This window comes from Pseudoliparis swirei, chromosome 3 (genome assembly GCF_029220125.1).
Source record: "Pseudoliparis swirei isolate HS2019 ecotype Mariana Trench chromosome 3, NWPU_hadal_v1, whole genome shotgun sequence".
In the NCBI taxonomy this organism is placed as follows: domain Eukaryota; kingdom Metazoa; phylum Chordata; class Actinopteri; order Perciformes; family Liparidae; genus Pseudoliparis; species Pseudoliparis swirei.
Window position 1 is genome coordinate 17128367 of NC_079390.1, and position 21782 is coordinate 17150148.

General features: G+C 43.0%; 1 protein-coding gene across 30 annotated transcripts in view; it reads left to right on the forward strand.

Moving 5' to 3' along the window:
- dlg2 (discs, large homolog 2 (Drosophila)) overlaps nt 1-21782 on the forward strand; it is a 233785-nt gene that overhangs the window by 55384 nt on the left and 156619 nt on the right. For all 30 annotated transcript variants that reach the window (XR_008830579.1, XR_008830578.1, XM_056406386.1 and 27 more), the window contains one exon: nt 7148-7216. Coding sequence is in view for 28 of the 30 variants with exons in the window: in XM_056406386.1 (XP_056262361.1) it covers nt 7148-7216 (69 nt within the window). In the remaining 2 variants the exon portion in view is untranslated. The remainder of the gene's footprint in view (nt 1-7147; nt 7217-21782) is intronic.

A 21782-nucleotide genomic window follows, 5' to 3' on the forward strand; every position in this document is an offset into this window, starting at 1 on the left:
GCACTAAAAATAAAACAAGCAATTGGGAAACGGGGCGGAGGCTTATAGATCGGAAATAACCACGGGGCGCACTTAAGGGGCTGATGAATAGACGCCGCGAGAAAATAGTAGAGTACGCAGCGGACGATCTGCGGAACTAGAACGAGGCATCTACAAGTCCGGAGAGGCAGCCGGTAAGGGTGGCAAACTCTGAACACTGACGGACTGTTGTTGACTTTCACTTTCGCTGCCAGTGCGGGAGCGTCAGCGACGTCATGGGGCTCCGTGACGCGCTCACGTGTGCAGGGGGGAATTGTTTGTGGACAAATGTCGTTGGGGTTAAAGGATTGAGTTTGTCTAAGGTTGATTGTCTGGTGTCTTGTTATATTGTTTACGATTTATATGTTAGTAAAAGCACAGCTGTGGATCTGTAGGTGGTGAATATAGGTTGTGTGCTCATGCAGAATGCACGGGTGCAAAGGGAAAAGAGTGCTTTTTGCTGGCATATTTGAAATGTGGGTTTTTCTGTTTTCTCTGTAAAGGTTTTTAACCTCTTTCGTTGCCATATGGAGCGAACGGAAATGACTGCAATGGCTTAACTCCAAAATAAAAGGAGAAAGAAAAAAGGAAAAGTTGTTGTCATTCTGAGTGAAACCCAGTTTAAATCCGGGTAGATGAACCAATCCCTATCAAGTGGGGAAGTGCGCTAGGTTGGCGCCGGAACTTGACAGGTTCTGTGTAATAACTGCATCATGGGATGATAGAGCAATTTAAATCATAGGCTCATCAGTCATGAAGCTATACATTAAGATACCATTTGAATATTAATGACTAAAACTGATTATTGTGATGTATTTTACATTCAGTTCATAGTTCAGATTACTCATACATTACTAACTAGAGGTGTTTTGCGTGTGAAGAAGATGAAAGACATTATTAAGTTGTACTATGGGAAATGTAGTAACTTGTGTTTTTGGAGCTTAGCTTCCCCCACACTGAAGACTAAAAGTCAGGATATCAGCGCATCTCTAGGTAATACCTTCCACTTCTAGCTTACATGAAGCACAAGACTGAAATTAAATGTCTCAAGTTTGGGGTAATATTGTAGATATGATGCCTTTATCGACAGACCACAATTATGCTGCTGAAATTGAAATAGTATACAAGAGAAGACTTCATCATTCAACAAAGAGGGAGAGAGTTGATGGATACACACACTGTGACATTCTAATTAAGGGGAATGAATAGAAGCTGCTGAGTTGAGGGCCATGAAGGACTGAACAAGCATGAAAGATGAATCAAAATGTTCCTTTGTTTCCAAGAATAAATGAGTGTCCGCTATAATGTGTTTCTTAATGACTCTTATCTTAAATTACTAGATTGAGTTTCAAATTGATCGCAAACTGAGATTCTGGTCTGACGGGGGACAGACAGCATAAAAGATCAGCACTTAATAATGGAGAACCATTTTAAACCAACCACCTCCTTCTGAATCTCAATCATACAGTCAGGCTTTGGTGTCAGTCCTTCATAGAGCAAAAATAAAATGCTAGAACAGTTAGATGGAGTGATAGTAAAGCAATATGAGCCATACTAATAACTATGTTAGGAACACACCAGGCGTGTTCCTAACAGAATGTTTGACTTGCAATGGGTAAGGAGTAATCCTCTTCGTCAAATGTCATACCTGCCATTTTTCTGCAACAGTAAATAATTGGTTATTGTGACAAGTGTGTAGCCGTCACTAGTAGGTTCCCCCCCCCCCCCCCCCCCTAAAGCACCAATAAGCAATAAGCAGCCAGAGGGATATTCGGTAACAGTTTATTCCGACCGCAGACTGTGTCTCTGCTCTCCACGCTCCTCCAATCTTCTGTCTGTCCAGCTCCTTTATGGAGACAGACTCAGATACACCAACACAGATCGTCATCAGCTGGACTGATTACCAATCAGTCCAGCTGATGACAATCAGACACCGTTCCCTGAACCACACCCCGCTCCACCCACTCTGCAGCCGAGCCTAAACACCCCCCGCTGCCACATACCTCCACCGCCCGACTTAGGCCGGGGCAACATCCGGCCTAACCTACTCCCCCTCCCCCCCATGAGAGCGGGAGAGGAAGTCGGCCACCTTCTTCACCGTGCTGTACCTGCCCTCCCTCTCCGACAGCTTGCGGCTGATGTACAGCACGGGGCGGTCAACCCCCTCTACCTGCTGGGACAAAACACCAACTGACACCGCTCCGTCCACTGGACCGGATCTGAGGCACCTTTCCGGGTTAGGTCAGTCATGGGGCTGGTCAGCTCTGCAAAGTTCGGAATGAACCGCCTGTAATAGCCCGCCAGCCCCAAAAACTGCCTCACCTCTTTTTTAGTCTTGGGCCGCGGGCAGGCTGCGATGGCGGAGGTCTTGTCCACCTGAGGGCGCACCTGCCTGGCGCCCAAGTGATACCCCAGATACCGTACCTCCCTCCGTCCAACTGCACACTTCCCCGGGTTGGCCGTAAGCCCCGCCTGCCTCAGGGACTCCAGCACCGCGCCCATCCGCTGCACATGCTCCGCCCAGGTGGTGCTGTGTATGATCACATCATCCAAGTAGGCGGCAGCATATGCAGCGTGCGGACGCAGCACCCGGTCCATGAGGCGTTGAAAGGTGGCTGGGGCCCCGAACAACCCAAAAGGAAGCGTGGTGAATTGGTATAACCCAAACGGAGTGGAGAAGGCCGTTTTTTCCTTAGACTCTGGCGACAGAGGAATCTGCCAGTAGCCCTTGGTAAAATCCAGTGTCGTAAAGAAACGCGCAGTGCCCAGTCGGTCCAGGAGCTCGTCGACCCGGGGCATTGGGTAAGCATTGAACCGTGACACATCATTCACCCTGCGATATTCCACGCAGAACCGTATAGACCCATCCTTCTTGACCACAAGAACAATGGGGCTACACCAGGCACTGTGGGACTCTTCTATTACCCCCATCTCCAGCATTGCAGCCAATTCCCGCTGAACCACCTTTCTCTTGTGTTCAGGTAACCTGTAGGGTCGTGACCGCACTGTCACGCCCGGAGGAGTCTCAATCTCGTGCTCTATGAGGTTTGTACGTCCTGGAAGGAGAGAGAACACATCAGCAAACTGCTTTTGCAACCAGGCAATGTCTGTTTTCTGGGTCCCGGAGAGACGGTCTTCACATAGGAGCGAGGCCGGATTGGTGGATTTTGGGACCTCAGGCCCCAGCTCCTCTCTCTCAGATACCGAGGACACCAGAGAAACAGACTCCGCCTCCCTCCATGCTTTTAGGAGGTTGAGGTGGTAAATCTGTGTAGCTCCGCCCCTATCAGAACGCACCACCTCATAGTGGACATCCCCCACTCGCCGTGTGACCACAAAGGGCCCTTGCCACTTGGCGAGGAGTTTAGAGCTGGAAGAAGGAAGCAATACAAGTACCTTCTCTCCCGGTGTGAATTGTCTCAGACTGGCCCCTCTGTTGTACAGCCGCTGCTGACGCTCCTGGAGCAAATTCTCACGTGACAGCTGACCCAGTGTGTGGAGCTTTGCTCGCAGGTCCAGGACGCGTTGGATCTCGCTTTTACTGGTGCTCGGCCCCTCCTCCCAGTTTTCTTAAATGAGGTCGAGCACCCCCCGTGAAGTCCTGCCAAACAACAGATCAAAGGGAGAACATCCCGTGGAGGCCTGGGGAACCTCCCGTACTGCAAACAACAGAGAGTCAAGCCATTTATCCCAATTACGTTCATCGTCATTAATAAATTTACGGATCATGGACTTCAAAGTCTTATTCAGACGCTCCACCAGACCGTCGGTCTGTGGGTGGTACACACTGGTCCGAATAGACTTGATGCCCAGTAACCCGTAAAGTTCTCAGTGTTCTTGACATGAACTGGGTGCCTTGGTCAGTCAGAATCTCTTTCGGGATTCCGACTCGGGAGATGACCTGAAACAGCGCCTGCGCGACACTCTTTGCAGAACTGTTGCGCAAGGGCACCGCCTCCGGGTATCGTGTTGCGTAATCCACGAGGACTAACACAAAGCGATATCCGCGTGCACGCCGGTGAAATGGCCCGATGAGGTCCATCGCGATTCGCTCAAATGGAACCTCCATTAATGGCAGAGTGCGCAAAGGTGCCCTCGGAATGGCCGGAGGGTTTACCAATTGACACTCCGGGCAGGACGCACACCAACGGCGCACATCCGGCCGGATGCCCGGCCAATAGAATCGGGTCATTATCCGGTCCAGAGTTTTATCATACCCCATGTGACCAGCCATCGGGTTATAGTGAGCCGCCAGAAAAATAATTTCCCGGCGGCTCTTCGGCACCAGCAACTGGGTGCTTTCCTGCCCTGTGTGAGTGTCACGGCTCACTCTGTACAGTCTGTCCCTGATCAATGTAAAGTGCGGATATGTCTGCGCTGCGTCAGGGTGCACCAGCTGATCATCAATTCGTATCACTTGGTCAAAGGCTGAGCGTAGAGTATCGTCCCGAGACTGCTCGAGTGGAAAATCTTCCATGGAGTGAAACTCGGGAGCCGGAGGAATCTCCATAGGAGGCTCCGCCGGTTCCCCCTCCCCGTCTGCAGTGTCGGACAATCTCGCGTCACCGCTGAGCACGGCGCACACACCGCATGACCCTGTCTGCCGTGAACGCACCCCCGCAGCCTTCCCCATTAACTTATCAAAGCCCGGCCAATCGGTTCCCAAGATTACGTGGTGCATAAGGCGGGAGCTAACCGCGACCTTCACGTTATGCTTTTTACCCCCATGTCTAATTTCCGCTGACACTATGGGATACTCGTGAATGTCCCCATGCACACACACCTTATCTTCACCCACAATGCCTCCACCAATGCCCCTGGTCGAATCAGGCTCTGGTGGATCATAGACTGTGTACAGCCGGAATCCACCATTGCCTGATGTATACCTCCCTGGATTCTTACCGGTACGCGGTACGTCGCTCCCGGACCTGGGGAGGGCGTTGGAGAGCCGGCAACCCGGATCACCTGGCCCACCTCCATCAGCGGACACTCCCGCCAGACGTGTCCGGGCTGCCCGCACCTCCAACACTCCTGCCCTGGCGTTTGAGGGACTACCTGCGGGTTGGGAAGGGTGCCGGTGTTTGCTGGGGCCAGTGTGGGTTGCGTCAGGTGCTGGGTCGGCCTGGCTGGAGCCAGTGCGCCGCCGCTGTCCACCTGACTGCTGGGATAAACCGCCAGGTGGTCCTCTGCCAGAGTGACGGCGGCCTCCAGCGATGTCGGGCGGTGGCAGCAGACCCACGTTGACGTTTCGGCTGGCAGCCCCCCAACAAACTGCTCCAGGATCACCCGTTCTGCCACTGCCTGCGACTCTCCTGTGTTCCCGGGCTGCAGCCACCTCGTCGCGGCGTCCCTCAGCCGTTGCGCGTAGGCGAACGGCCGGTCGTCGGGCCCCATCGTGGCTTCGCGAAACCTCCGCTGGTGATCCTCCGGAGTCAGACCCAGCCTATCCATCACCGCCTTTCGCACGTCCGCGTAACTGTGCCGTGCTGTTGGGGGAAGCCCCAGGGCCGCAGTCTGCGCCTCCCCGGTGAGCAGGGGCAGGAGGCTCCACCCACTCTGCAGCCGAGCCTAAACACCCCCCGCTGCCACATGACATAATAAGATCTTTCAAAATAGCCCCTCTGTGACAACAGGAGCTGCTGAGCCACTTTGATGAGGTCAGGAGGACCAGGATAGGGATAAGTGAGGGGATTATAATAGTTCTGAGGTTGGTGACCCCACCATGATGTCACACGTCCACTGCTTTTGTATACCCTGCTCTGTAACCACAATCATCCCTCTGAAGATTACGCAAACATCCTGTCAAATAATGAGATGGCAGATGGCGTACATTAGTTACTCAGATATAGAAACAACAATTAGATAATGTATGCGGTTTGTAAGAACCAAAATAATCAAGCGTGTAGTTAAAAAAAGAATAACCAAATTTTTTTTTTTATTGGAGTAAGGTATTAAATCCATTTTTATTGCTTTATGAAAAAAGAAAAGATGATTCTTCATTCATAGTTGTACTTTTTTAAATGTTTGTGGACATTTTTACTCCTCCTGGCGTCGACTTGGGGTCAGCTACAGTAAACTAGTCATCAGTCAATGGTTTAGGGGTTGAGGCGCCAACCATGAGCTGCAACATCCAAAGTTCAAATCCTTATTTCATCTCTCCACAAGGCCTCCAATATAAAATGTCCAAAAGATAATAATTTAACAAATAGTATGAGTAAGTCATTTTCTGAATCCTTGGGTATTTTGCATCTAAAATGTTGTTTAATATAATTTTAAGTTGTCTACTTAGTTTGGTGGACGTATGTTACCTACAGATCGTGCCAGGTTCATCTGGAATAATATGCAACATAAAGACTTGAACGGCTAACAGACATTATATAGTAAAAACTACATTGATGTCAATGTCATTGTTTCACTCCTAGGATGGCAGGGCTGAGTTTTATTAGCTTAACATTACTTTTTTATTTGTTAAATTGAATAAATGAAGAACACAGTTGCATTTGAAGTTAGAAGCACATATATAGCTTTTGGTTTAAAGCTTGCTGCTCTATAGCAAGCCTGCGTGTACTACGGGTTTGTAGTGTGTCATAGTGTGCTAGGGATTTATTTCTCGTTGCCATGGGCACATATAGGCTTACGCTATGCAAGCTTCTAATTAAAGACTTACCAGAGACAGTCCAACCAGCCAATGATGACTCCATCTATCTCTCACTGCCAATTCTCGCACGACAACTCCATCCTCCTTTTGTTTTGCACATTAATTCAATGTGATATACATTTGTATTTGTTGGTTAACTGTAAAAATTTACAAATGTCATATATATTTATATGATTGATATAATATATATTGACCATATGCAGTCAGAATTTGAAATATTAGACTATATCTTTTGTTTTTTTGTTTTTGAGTATGTAATGTAGGCATCTCTCTGTCCCAACTCAACGTCAGTGTTAAACCTCTCATACAGTGCCCCAGCCTTTAGCAAAGGGCTTGAATGATCACAATACATTCAGGCAATACAATACTGGCCTATTGTTTACCTGATCTGTTGGCTGTTTCTCGGGTCAGTGGGTTTGAGTTTGACTCTGGTGGCATAGAGATACTTATGCAGCTGTTTGTTGTCTCCAGCAGAGAGAGCAGAGCAGCTCAGAACCCAGTGGGATGGAGAAGAGAGAGATCGGTTCCAGGACGTCTGAGGTGAGTTCTCTCTGGAAGTCATGTTTTCTTTCTGTGTGTACAGAGTGTGTGTCTGTGTCTTAATTTAGTTGTGTGGAATCATTTTCATTCTATTACACCAGCTCACTAATTGTGTCACCATTGCCAGCCTCCATTTCATTCTGTGATCTAATTTTTCACCTCATAACAACTCATGGCATCGTATGTGATTAGAAACTGCACAGCTTCTTTTTTTCATATGGAAATTCTAAAATGTCTATGCAAGTGAGGTTGACTGTCATTTGGAATCCTACATGCAAACCTCTGAAAACAGGCACAGGCACATCGATTTTTCAGGGAATTTCACTTTGTGTATTGTTTGTTGTGGTAAGTTTAAGTACTTGAAGAAAGCATAGGATTGAAATAAAAAGAAGCCAGTGCAGATATTTTACCTGCCATGTATGCTTCCTTGTTTCATCCGGGATTAATCTGCATGAAGCCCCTATTTCATTTTCATCAAGTTATTTCTGAAGGCAAATCTGAGAACAGACCTGAGAATTACTTATGAGGAGAGTGTATTAGGGTTAGGCACAAGCTAACTTTAAAGTCAAGGAGGACTACATCCTTCAAATAGAACTGTTGTTTACATAAACAGGCAAATCGAAATATATCACACCTAGCCTGTGTATATGAGTGACAGCCCTAACGAAGGTGGTTAAAGCATTCCTCCCCTCTAATGCAATAAGTGTGAGCTGCCAGAACTGCACCACCTGGAAAGATTAGCCTTGCTAAGTCTGAGTGAGTTCGGAGAGACAGACGGGACATCGCAGTGCAGGGCTACTGCTTCATCTATAAATGAAAGCAGTAATTAAGGTCACATTCTGCAACAGACCTCTTCATCAGGATGGCTCCTGCAAACAGGTACTGGGGCAGTATTGGTGGTAAATGTGTTGCAGTTCAGAAGCTTGTTGTAGTTATCGTTCCCTTCGAGAGTGGCTTAGTTTACTGAGGAGTTACTGACAGACGGGGCAGGTTACTGATTCTTATATGCTGTAATATATCACATGGTACTTGCCGGTTGGACATATGCATCCTGCATATGAAGAGTATTAAAGTTAAAGTCTCTTGATTATCTTCATTGAGAAATGCATTTGAAACATTTTAAAAACAATATGTAACTTTCTGAAGGACATACATTAGTTCCTTCAAACTGTAGTTTAATAAATCCTTTCTTTTCTTAAGTCATTTTGTTGCGTAAAAAGTCAAAAACAGGCAGATACAAATTTGTGTTTGCTGGATATATAAATGAATAGTTTATAACAAAAATCAATCTCTCTCTTACATTCCATCAGAAAAGCTTGTGTCAAAGAAGTCAAGCACAGCTCTGTTTCACGTTAAATCCTGGAATCCAATAGCAACACCGTTTAAGGTGTATTTGATTCCTACAGATTAGATGTGTTTTGCCTTTAAACAACACCGATTTGTTTGTACTTTTTGTTTGTTTTGACATCATACAGCTGTAACTCCTATCATGCATCTGTGAGCATTGGTCAAGATTGAGTTGCATTTGTTTTTGGAAAAACTCTGATTCCAATGCATTTCCCACTGAAATAACTGTATATGAAAGTGTACAATTTGTGTTCTGTCACTTTGTGATGACCGAACACATCTGAAGATAAAGAGTTGACGCTGTTGTAGGTGATGGTGAAATGTTCTGCTGGTTTGTGTTGCACTTTTGGGCTAAATGAGTTCTCTTTGAAAGTAACAAAGAGGAACAGCACGACAACCTGTTATTCAAGTAGTTATTATCAAGTATTTAGTTCAATTATTTTATTTCATTCTGTCTTTCTTCTTTCATCAGCAGTTCATTGCAGTGTTTGTGTATCTTTCAGTCATATTTGGTGCATCAACATTATGATAAGTGGGGTATGGTGATTAAAAAGAGCCATTCTCACCTAATGATAGTTTTTTTCACACCACTATATATATATTTTTTCATTAATAATTGATCATTTAATTTGAATGTTATCATTATTCAAACATTTCTCTACAAAACAAATATTACAAAATAATTATGACCATTCTAAATCAGGATAATGTTTTAACTGCAAATCAGAAGTAACTTGGAAGCATGCCCTATCAAAGACCGCAATATATTCTTGAATATATTAAAGTTCATATATTACATTTTTCTCTTGTGGAATTTGTACCACACTATTATTGGTCATTTTAAAGAGGGCTCACTTAATCCTGTAGATCACAGGTGTCGTAAAACGACGTGGCCCGCCACGTCATTTGATATGACCTGCGACGGCTTGAAAGACATATGATCACCTTTTCTGAAAAAAATGTAAGAACAAATCTTTTGCTTTTATTTTGAAGGTAATTTGTTCTGCAGCGGAGTGCCGTCTGTTCACTCAGTGATGTCAGGCGGAGCATTTCAATGCTGATTGGCTGTAACGCCACAGCCTTGCATACTTTTTCGCCCAAGTAAAGAAATTCAGCGTGCGTGAATGAGGACAATGAGGTGATTTATTTTGAGTTTGTGGATAAAAGCTGCTCCTCAAGACACTGACTTGTTTCCATCGTGCAGCGTTGGTTGTCATAGATTCAGAGAGTGAGCCATAAACTTCTCACTTGACTTTTATTTCATGTTTGTGCATGAAAGCACTGTGAAGTATTTTTTTAAAGTCTGACGTTACTTAATAGTTATTTATGTTGTATTACCTCGTGTCTTTAAGGTACACTTTTTGGTTTATAATTGACTGTAAAAGGTAATATTCCCAACTAGTTTGTTTGTGCATAGTGTGATATTCATATTTTCATGAAATCAATTTGAGAAGTTGAAAATGTTCCTCGATTTGGGTTTCAGCTTGTCATTCAGTGGAGAACCACTACCCCAGACCACATCTGTCACACATGTTCTTAGCAGTTCACAGTTATTTGTTGGCTTGGTTGAAAAAAACAAAGTTAATGTAATAATGTTCATTTGATCTTTGACACAGTAATGTGGGTTATAATAAATATAATTACATTTATTTATTTTATGGGAGGAATTTGATTATGTATATTTGTACATTACATTTCACTATAGATCATAGATTATTATATCATGCTCTAGACAATACACATTATATGGACAAAGTCCTGCATTACTGCAATCTATTATAAAAAGAAAACCTATTTTATTTTGATGTGAATGACAGATACAATAATTGTTGTAAAAATGTACAGTTTAAAATACATGGGCACTGACATTCCATAATGATGGTGTTTCTATTTAATTTATTTAATCATTTCTTTGTCAGAGTCAATGCATAACGTCAGTGTAGACGCATGGACACGGACATACACACAGTTGCCTGCATGCAGCCTGCATGCATTTAAAAAAAGAAAACGATTCACACGTTTTTCTGGCGAACTATCACGCACATGTACAGACCCACACACACACACACACACACACAGAGTAAAACGTCTCTCCCAAAGTCAGTGCTGCCACTGCTCTGCAGATGAAAAGAGAGCCAGTGTGTTATTATTAAGTTCTACCACAGCGGCTAATATCCAGCGAGACAGAGAGCATGGGAATCTAATTCATTCCACTGAGCTGACATTCTCGTCCTTCACTCTCTTCCCTCGCTCTCTCTCTCATCCCATAACACTGCTTAGTGGTTCTGCCTGGGGAGGGAGAGAGAGAGAGGGAGAGTGAGAGAGAGACAGACAGACAGAGGAGGAATGAAAGGGGTGAGAAGCTAAGGAATGATTTTGGGTTGTTGGGGGGGGGGGGCATTCAGGCTACGAAGCGTTTTTAGTGTGTGTGTGTGTGTGTTTGTGTGTGCGTGTGTGTGCATGTTATGGCTGATGACGCACACTCTGCTCTGAGATGGCGTTAGGAATCCTGATTGCCTTTAGCGTTGTGGAGGAGGAATCCCAATCCTAGCAAGGTGCCCACATGCAGTAACGTCTGTCCGCCGTGGCTTCTCTACCTCCCCAGCGTGTGTGAGAGAGAGAGAGAGTGTGTGTGTGTTCTTTTCCTCCACCCCCTCTTCTTTTTCTTATTCTTCTTCAGCAACACCTACCTTTTTAAATCTTTTCTCCCTGCTTCCTCACACTGGTATCTTAGTTTGTTCATCTTCCTGCTGTTCCGTCCAGTGGTGATATTAGTGGGGATCAGTTTGGGTATGGGTTGAGAGCTTCTTCTTGTCCGGCCAGCATGGATTGTCTTTGCATTGTCACCACGAAGGTAAGAGACAAGCATGATGAAAGGGGATGAAAGGGAGACATGGACTGAGACTGTGGGAGAAGGAGATATGCAGTGGAGCAGGAGGAGGGAAGCTCTGTCTACACATCGGTTTCTCCCAATGTTTGCACGTGCATTCATATTTTTGTCTTCATTACCTTGTCGCGTTGAGCTTTGGAGTGAAGAGTTGAATAGATGATTCATCAACGTTGCTATCGTGTGCTTTCAAGTGTATATTTGAGTGTATATTTGCTGTGGTCTTTCTTGAGGGAGTGATTGTGTGTGTGTTTGTGTGTATGTGGGAGAGGGTGAGAGAGAGTGGGAGAGAGAGAGAGAGGGGAAGAGATAGAGAGAGACTCACATTTACCCCTCACTACAGTATGCATGTTAGAACCTTGCTACCTTTCTCTTGAGGTGACAGCAGGAGTTGGGTTGAACTTCAGTAAGCCAGCTCGTGGTTCTGCTGCGGCACTCTGCTCACGAGTTCTTGGCATTTTCCAAACAAAATATTGGTGCTTTATTAGAATAGCCACATCCTTATGCAAGCTGCAGAACTGCAGTATTTTGTATCTGAAAATATCACAACAACAGACTTTTTGGAATCTCATTCCAACACAGCCATGTTTTACTGAAAGCAGCAAGGATATTCTAGGACACTGTATCTTTTTTCTCATAGCTAATATATTTTTGCAGATAATACTGAGGTCTTACTGTTTTATTTATGGGAGTTCAATGGCCTAATACTTGTGTTTGAAATGTGTCATCCACATGACACGTTACTCTATCAGATAACAAGTTTCATGAGGTGCTTATTGTTGTGTTGAAGTACAGTATAGGAAGAACTGTAGGTTCCTGTCCCATCATCAGGTCAATCAAATAAATGGGAATGTGTCCAATACTTTGGTTCAAATATCTGTACAACGAAAGACAACTTAGCAACTATATGCATGCCGATTCACTAAAGTAAGACCATGAAGATAGTGAACTCATACCTCATGTTGACACTTTTATTGTTAGCATGTTAGCCCGCTTAAAGTGACATTTAGCTCCCAGTACAGCCTGTATCTCAGTCCTGTTTACAAATTGGGAGGAAAGCAGTATCCTGGATATACACAATAGTCAACATATCATGTTTATGGAATATTTTATGATATAACTTAACAAAGCGGTCTGCATGCATGTAGCCACAGTGTATAAAATAGTGAGCAGGTAACCCCCTCAGAAGCAGCTTGCCTACTATGCAGTGGCGGCTGGTGACATTTGGGGAGGGTGGGGGGGGCGCAGTTGAGCGGTGTGGTTTAAATAGCACTCAACAATGAGAAGAAAAGAGGTTTTGAGTAGAATATTGTAAAAAACAAAGCTTTATTTCAAGAAAACAGTGCTCAACACTGTCCAATAACAACGATCAACAAACTGTAACTTTGGGCATGAGAGTTTCAGACTAGAGCAGAATGCTTTAAGAAACATTGGGTTGGGTTTCAGAGGTTTACAGAATAAAATAGGTTCACCCTCACATGAAAGGTTTAGAGCAGAATAGAGTCAGAAAGAGATGCATCACATTGTACATTGGGTGTTTGACAGAATAGGCCCCACTACTTGGAAAGAAATGTAGCCCTCCTCTCTTCAAGTTGGCAAACTTCTCAATAACTCTCTGGTTAAAGTCAATCATGTCTGTGACGAGCCTGTTTCCATCATTCTTGAGAGAATGTGGCTGTTTTTCCGAACTTCTTCGTTGTGTTTTCGATGCCAATTCGGTCTCCTTCTGCTGCTCTGCTATACTCTTCAAACAGGGCTAGCTTCATGCTGTTAGCTAGTTAGCTTCATGCTGTTAGCTAGATGACTGCGGCAAGATTTGTGCTTCTTACACTTGTCGGTGAAGTGCTTTAGATCCCTCACCCCGTTGTAGTCCAGAGTGTTTCAGTCTAGGGCTGCAACTAACGATTATTTTGATAATCGATTAATCGGTTGATTATTTTATCGATTAATCGATTAATCGGATAAAAAAACAAAAACACTTTAATTTTCAACCCTTTATTCAAAACAGGGTCCGTACGGTCATGGAAAACCTGGAAAAGTCATGGCATTTTTAAATGCTATTAGCAGGCCTAGAAAAGTAATTGAAAAAAAATCAAATCCCAAAATATTTGGAAAAGTAATGCAAATTTGTTTTATTCAAATGTTAATTTACACGGTATATATACGGTATGCTTTGGAATTCTCATTGTTAGTTTAAATACTACATCTTCTCACTTTGTCACGTACAGACAGAGTTTTCACAAAATGTTTAATCATGGAAATGTGGTTTAAAGTCATGGAAAGGTCCTGGAGATCCACTGGTCAGCATGTGGGTGAACCCGTCACAAACAGACTGACAGCGGTTTACTCTCCTGAGCAGTGGTCCCCAAACTACGGCCCGCCTCCACATTTGGACCGGCCCCCTGAACAATATCAGAGACGCGTTCCGATTTATTATTTTTTTCACCTGGCCCGCTGCCATTGAGATTGCAGTGAGACGCGGAAAAAATGTGGAGTGGTGCTCTTCGCAATAAAACATCTTTGATGGGACGTGTCGAGTCTCGGCCAATCAGCATTCAGATGTCCACAGCGTTTGGGAAGTTAGGTTAGCTTGAATGTTAGTCCGCTACATCTGCTGCTGTCACGCTGCACGGTGTATCGATACTAACAAAGTACCCGTACGTTAAAAACGATGTGATTTAGCATATTTTTAGTTCCGATACTTCATTAAAAGAGTGCACGATCAGAGCTCACGCGCTGCTCCGCTCCGTTAAATGTTGTCTGCACGCGCAGCACTCACAGCGAGTGGCGTCGTGGCTTATCTCCGTTGCCTTTCTCCGTGGAAAAATATTTTCCGCTATCCGCCACGGAATAAATAACCACGTTTTCTACGTTATACTCTTGTGGAAATGCCACACACGTCGTGACATGTAGCGCCCTGGTGTCTGGGTTCATAACGTCACCCGTAGGCGCACTTAGCTCTGTGAATGTCTCCGACTACGTGAATGACTTCCGTATCCAGCGCCACGTGAGCAGCAGCAGCCAATTAGATTCATCAACAGAGGAGCAGCTCAGCGCTGATTGGCTCTCACAACGCAGCGTTCTGTCCTCTCCCTCGCTCTGGTTTCCCCTGCGCCGCTCTGGGCTCAACTCAACTCTGTTTATACTCCGTGACTTATTGAGTGCCGTAATAATCGAGCGACACAACAAATCGATAATGAAATTCGTTGCCAACTATTTTAATCATCGATTTTTATCGATTTTAACGATTCATTGTTGCAGCCCTATTTCAGTCCCAGGACTTTGGAACAAGACAGGGGAAACTAAACAGCGCATTACTCACTGAGCATCCAGCTAACAGCTCCGGTTAGCAACTTGCTCGCGTAGATACGAGGAGCTCTCCGCGCTGTGAGGGAATGATAACGGTCTCTGGTTGGACGAATAGTCCAATCACGTGAAATAAGAAACAATGTCATTGGCCAGGGCGCACATTTCTGCGCCCGAAGATTCACGTTTCATCCGCCAATGAGAAGCCGTCCTTGCCGCAATGACCGTGAAATGTTTGCTCGCTGCCGTACACACACGTTTGGCCGGCGCCCGTAAAAGGGGGAGGGGCTTTTCTCAGTGATGATGAGTGGCGATATATTATATTTGGTCACATTTAACTTAAGTGGTTGTTGACAGGGGCTTACGGTCTCCCACACCCATTTAGCGCGTCAACACGGTATATTTCTTATTTAAATTATTTGGTATATAATATTTTTTGACAGTATATATTATATTTTGTTCTTCTTTTTTTTTTTTTTCATCTCAAAATTTTAAGAGGGGCGGCGCCCTAGTGCCCTCTATGGACGCACCGCCACTGCTACTATGTACATCACGCGAAGGTCACAGCGACCTCTTACATAGACTATTTTAAGTGGAACTGACCAAGCTCTATTTGTCAGTTATGCGGAATCTCCAATGAGTGGTTTTCAGCCTAAATATAGACTTAGTCTATGTCCAGTAAGAGAGTTAGTCCACAGTTCTGGCTGGAAAGTGCTAAAGATGAACACATGCATGTCTCTCTTCCGTACACGTTGTACAAAGATGCCTTTGGTCAGTTTGCACGTTGACTTTCTGAAATATTCACGCTAGGTTAGCATGGAAGCCATTACCAAGTCAGCCTTAGTGTGCTGCCCTTCACTCAGAGTGCCTCATGCTGCTGTGTGAGGAAGGAGTTGGAAGACGAAATGCAGTGGATTGATGGATCTTTTGTTTAATTTTTTTTTCAAAAGTAACATTTGGATGATTAATCCTTTTTACAGTAGGACAGGATGAATGCATTGAACCAATCGGCTTCCACTGCTGTGTCATCACATGGCAAAGATCATGTCTGTGTGTGTGTGTTTAAGGTGCCATAAAGGTGCACATACAAACTGAGTGGCAGGTACTGCATTTCTAATGTTCCACAGTTCATTCACACGCTTTGTCGTTAGAAGGTATACACAGCAGTGACTTGGTGGCTAAAACTTCAAGCATTTTCAATGCAACTTATAATTTCATACCTGCAAACTTGTCACCTTTCGGTGAAATTCACCGTTTTGAACTCAAAATAGGTCATCCACGTGAATTGTGGAGATCCGAAGAGTTTTTGTTTTGGGGGGGGGTCACCTGGCCCGCTGCCGTTGAGATTGCAGTGAGACGCGGAGAAAAATGTGAAGTGGTGCTCTTCGCAATAAAACATCTTTGATGGGACGTGTCGCGTCTCGGCCAATCAGCGTTCAGATGTCGTCATCGTTTGGTGGTTTAGGTTAGCTTGAATGTCAGCCGCTACATCTGCTGCTGTCACGCTGCACTGTGTAGCGATGCTAACAAAGTACCCGTACGTTAAACACGATGTGATTTAGCATATTTTTAGTATCGATACTTCATTAAGAGAGCGATCAGAGCGCACGCGCTGCTCCGTGTCGAGCTGTCTGCGCACACTGCGCTGCGCAGCGCTCACAGCGAGAGAAGAGGCGCAGCTTTAGAGACTTCGGCTTAACAAATACAAAGATGCCAGAAGTGAAATGTTTCAGTCTGTAAAGTTGTGTAACTCTCCAGCTGCTCATCCTGATGAACTGTGGATCATCTGGTCAGACTAACGGCCTCATAGTGTATAATCAATGCTATGATGGAACCATGTAGTTTCATTCATATCTGGCTGTATTAATACTAATATTACTGTCATTTGTTAAGTGTTGAAAAAGTTGGTAAAAAGTGAACCATACAGATGTTTTATTTATTACTATTATAGATAAATATACCAGTCTCGTATTTATGGTACCATGATGTTTTATGGTATTGTATTGAATTCTGGTATCGGGTATCATGATATTTATGGCAGGTATGTAATATGTATAGAAGTTATAATATGAGTATCGTGACAAACAGGTAGAGACAGAACAGATTCAGGGAAAAGTCCATGAGGACTGTTCAGGCAAAAAAAAGGAAGTTGGTTCATGAATGACTTTAACCATATTATATATAATGACAATGTATATTTGTTATTACCATCATTACAGGGCTGAGTCAGAGCGGAGGACCTTTTGTTCTTAAACTGTTTATTATCACAATTTAGATTTGTGGTCAGAACAATAAAATGACTGTAGTTGTGGTTCTAAAAGCTTTGAGGCTTCAAACAACGTGGATGTGGTGTGGTGACAAAAAAAGAGTCACCTGCACCCCCCCCCCCCCCCCATTGTCACCTTTTTCACCCCTCATGAGTTTGCAGGTATGTAATTTATTAAATGAGCTCATAGTCTCCGATTGATGGTTTCCCATGTTGCTACTTAGAATACGTCAAATCAAAATCAAGTCTTAACCTTAAAAAAATTAATCAGATGCTCACCAAACTGTGATGGCAGCATATTGCATACTGAACCGTGGAATGGTTCTGGAGGAGTATATGACAGCATTGTTAACATGCTTTATATGAGGTTTAACTCCAACCCACACAATGCTGAACTTCAGATATGATGTCATCCATATCCACTCCTCCTCTGTGATACAGGAGTGTCAGGACTGCTGTTGAAAAAGAGAGTGGCAACGTACTATTGTGAGAATTTGTCATATTGACAGCGTCAATATTAACTGAGAAATCATAACCACCAGCTCTTCTGTGTATATATCTCTGTAAGTACCTTGATTCATAAATAGTCCATTGACAGAAGTCCTACTAAGTTCTTCATTGGCAGCCCCTCTTAGTGCTCCTGTTGTGAGAGTGCTTTATGACACGGTGAATGTTATATTCAGCTCTACTATCTTAAGTATTCAGCTGTCCATATTGAATGTGCGCTGCATGATGATATGCAATTTTCATTCCATGGTCCTGTTATGTAATGCTTATGTTGAGTACTGTGCTACCATGCCATTGTTGATTTTTTTAGACTCCACATTGGTGATGTAATGCAGCCGAGGCTTTTCTGTCATGTAAACTTATAGGACTGAATAATCAAATGTTGCTTTATGCAAAAAGCACAAAAGAAAAGAGTGCAGTTTTACAACTGCAGGAAGTGTGATTTTGAATGCAACTAACATGTCTTAATAAACGAGTGGTAGTCAAAGCTGGTAGATTTATTTATGTGTGGTTATTTTCATAACATTCATGATTGCTGGCCCAACAACAAAAATATGCTGTTGCCTGGCCAATAAAGCCTCTCTAGGCAGGTTTCTGTACTATAAATGCTCCCCAAAGATGGTTGTGTGGAAGAGGAAACAGACTGGTAAAACGAAGCACACTTTATTTATATAGCAGATTGTATTCCAAAAGAGATTCTACAAACTCAGTACTTTCACCCAGGAGTTGGGATGGGTATCGTTTTTTCCAATACCGGTGCTAAAACGATACTTTTAAAACAATACCGGTGCCTGAACGGTGCCTGAACCGATACTTTAAAAAAACACACGCACACAAAACAACGAGTGATTTTGTCTTCAACCTGAACAATATATTAACTGTTTAAAAGTATACTATAGATATAAATAATACAAAACACTTGGCTTCAAACTACAGCTTCAAACTTTTTAACTTCAAACTATGAACAATAACAGCTTACAGTATAGTTAAATAAATATAAATAAATACAAAACACACACACATACACACACACACACACAAACACACACACTCTTCATACTTCAAACTATGAGCATATTTTGCTTCTCTGGCAAAATACGACACCTCTCCTGACTAATTGCATGTCCTGCACAGGAGAAAACCCTCCCAGATGTGTCGATGAGGCCTGAAACACAGGTATGTGTCTAAAAGGGCAGACAAGACGCTTCATCCCCCACCAGGCTGCAGGGTCTTGTCCTGAACGGGATTGAAGGCAGACTTTTGTAGATTTTAATCTGTTTCAGGACCTGTTCAGTGATGGAGAGGGCCCTGCCTTTAGTGGTTGTTGCCTGAAGAAGCTCTCGGTCCTGATCCTTCTCTAGGGCTGACTTCTTGGCACGAAAAATACATAATCACCAGAGAATTGATCTCTGAGCTGCTCAGGGCCGATTAAAATTAGTTCCGTTTTTTCTGAGTTTAACATCAAGAAATTGCAGGTCATCCATATTTGTATGTCTTTAAGACATGCTTGAAGTTTAGCAAACTGGTTGGTCTCATCTGGTTTGATCGATAGATATAGTTAAGTAACATCTGCATAACAATGAAAGTTTATGGAGTGTTTCCTTATAGTATTGCCCAAAGGAAGTAAATAAAATTGGTCCAAGAAGCACAGAGCCTTGTGGAACTCTGTGATTAGCGGTATTGTTTACAAATACAAATTGAGATTGATCTGATAAACAGGATTTAAACCAACTTAGTGCAGTGCCTGAAATGCCAAGCGACTGATCCAGTCTCTGTAACAGGATGTTATGGTCAATAGTGTTGAATGCAGCACTAAGGTCTGATGGATCATGGAGGTCTCCATCATGGAATATGCCTACTACGAGCTATTCATACACTGTCATATTCATTGAATGTATTTTAATTCTAAATCTGTCCTTCTGTACACATTACATATATTGCACCTGTCCATCCTGGAGAGGGATCCTCCTCTGTTGCTCTCCTGAATGTGTCTTCCCTTTTTTCCCCGTGAAGGGTTATTTGGGAGTTTTTCCTGGGGCACTGATGAGGATTGAAAGAGAGAGAGAGAGAAAAAATAATAGAAATATCTTGAATGAATGGGGTATTGGATGTGGACTTGTGAGGGGGAAATAAATTGAAATTGTTTTTCCAGAATGCCTCAACATAACAAAATATGAACAACGTAAAGGGCTCTGAATACTTTTTGTATGTAGCTCATATGAGTTACAGCACTTTAAAATTCTGATGAGTGGACTTTGTGGTCAGTCAATAACATTGATTCACCAATTACAACTGAAGAAACAGGTAGAATAAGGGAACACACAGAGAGAACACGCATTACGTGGACTGATACATATTTCAGTCAGAAGCAGTAAGTATCCCCAGTAATGTACAGGTTATGAGGCTCATTTGTTGGCTGAATACCAGTTTCAGCATCTTTTTCTGTTTTGTCTCACAGTCTTTTGAATTGAAAATATTTGACTGTCAGTAAGCCCCCCTGGGCTTAACCCTTGTGTTGCCTTCGGGTCATTTTGACCCGAATCAATATTACACCCTCCCCCCGCCTTCGGATTAATTTGACCCCATTCAATGTTTAATGTCGGTGTTCTTTCGGTAGTCAACAAACAAACATAAAGTGCCTCACACTTAAACTTGGAAAACAATATTAATTCTAATAATTTTCTGGAGGTTTTAATTGCTGGCGTCAAATTGAACCCAAAGGGTAAAATATGTCAGTAAATATAAAGGTAACAGGAGGGTGAAACATTGAATCGGGTCAAAATGACCCATAGGCGGGGGGAGGGTGTAATATTGATTCGGGTCAAAATGACCCGAAGGCAACACAAGGGTTAAACAACAATTGTATTTCCACCCCACAAGCTTGAAACACTTTCCCTACTGTTTCTCTACAGGCTATTGGCTTACATTCCGATCTTATTTTTAATGCAGATAATTAAGTCACACATTTAATTGTTCAGAGTCTAAATTGTTGGCAGCCGATTGACTCAAATGTTTTATTTTTTTATTATTAGTATTAGTATTTGTATGCATTCATCATCTTTTTTTTAGAAGTAAGAAAGCTACGTATATACACTACAACACCATATGCCAGTGTATGCATTTATTTATATGTGCATACAACCTGACTCAAGAGGCTAAAAGTTTATATGAAGTAAATTTGAAACACAGGTGGAAATTGGTATAAATCATGTTACGCCTTCTTACCTTCGGGTAGATTTATTAACACAACTTGAGGAAATACGAGTGGTTTATAATTAACACAGTTATACGCTTAGAAAAGGGGAACATTTCATTCAATTTGAAGGCTATTCTAGTGCTAACAAACAAACAAAAAGTATTACAAATTCCAAAGATTTTCAATGGATTGTAGTTTGTTCGCAGACAAAATAGGTATTTTCCCTAGGTCTTGTCTTATGTCCCATAAACCTGCTAATGATGTTAAAGCTCTAGTTCTCCATTACAACCAGCAGACTAACTACCACAGATTCTCTAATCAGGAAGCAGTAAAGCCCTGACAGAATGTACGGCTACATGCTTCTTTTCACCAACAGAGGAACATGCCCTCCCAGTGCATGTCCACATCACTGAACTCTGGTACCTATTTTTCTCACTCGTGAGACTGTCTTTGTGTAGTGCGGTCAATGTGTTTCTATATTTATATGTTGAAGGCTGCTTGGGCTGATTCGAAGATTCGAAAATGATTCTAGTTTCTATGAAAATACAAATCGGCTTAGATTTTAGCTCAAGAAATACAATTATATATTAATCTTTATAACTAATACTTCTTGCTTGAGCATACCATGTCCTCTGTAACAATAACGTAACCTTTCGAAAATGATTCTAGTTTCTATGAAAATACAAATCGGCTTAGATTTTAGCTCAAGAAATACAATTATATATTAATCTTTATAACTAATACTTCTTGCTTGAGCATACCATGTCCTCTGTAACAATAACGTAACCTTCCTCCCACCTAAGCAGGGGTGTCACATTCATTTTCACTGTGGGCCTCATAAGCATGATGGCTACTCTCAAAGGGCCGGTTGTAACTGTAACACTCTATAATTGTAACTATTCACAACTATATTATTAAATAACTGTCTTTGCATTTGATTATCGTTTATTCAAGTGTAAAAATATTGTACATGCACTTATAGAAATGTAAACATACAGTATATATAAGCACAAACTACAGAGCAAGTACAACTTTACCAGAAGATGAAAGTAGGTCT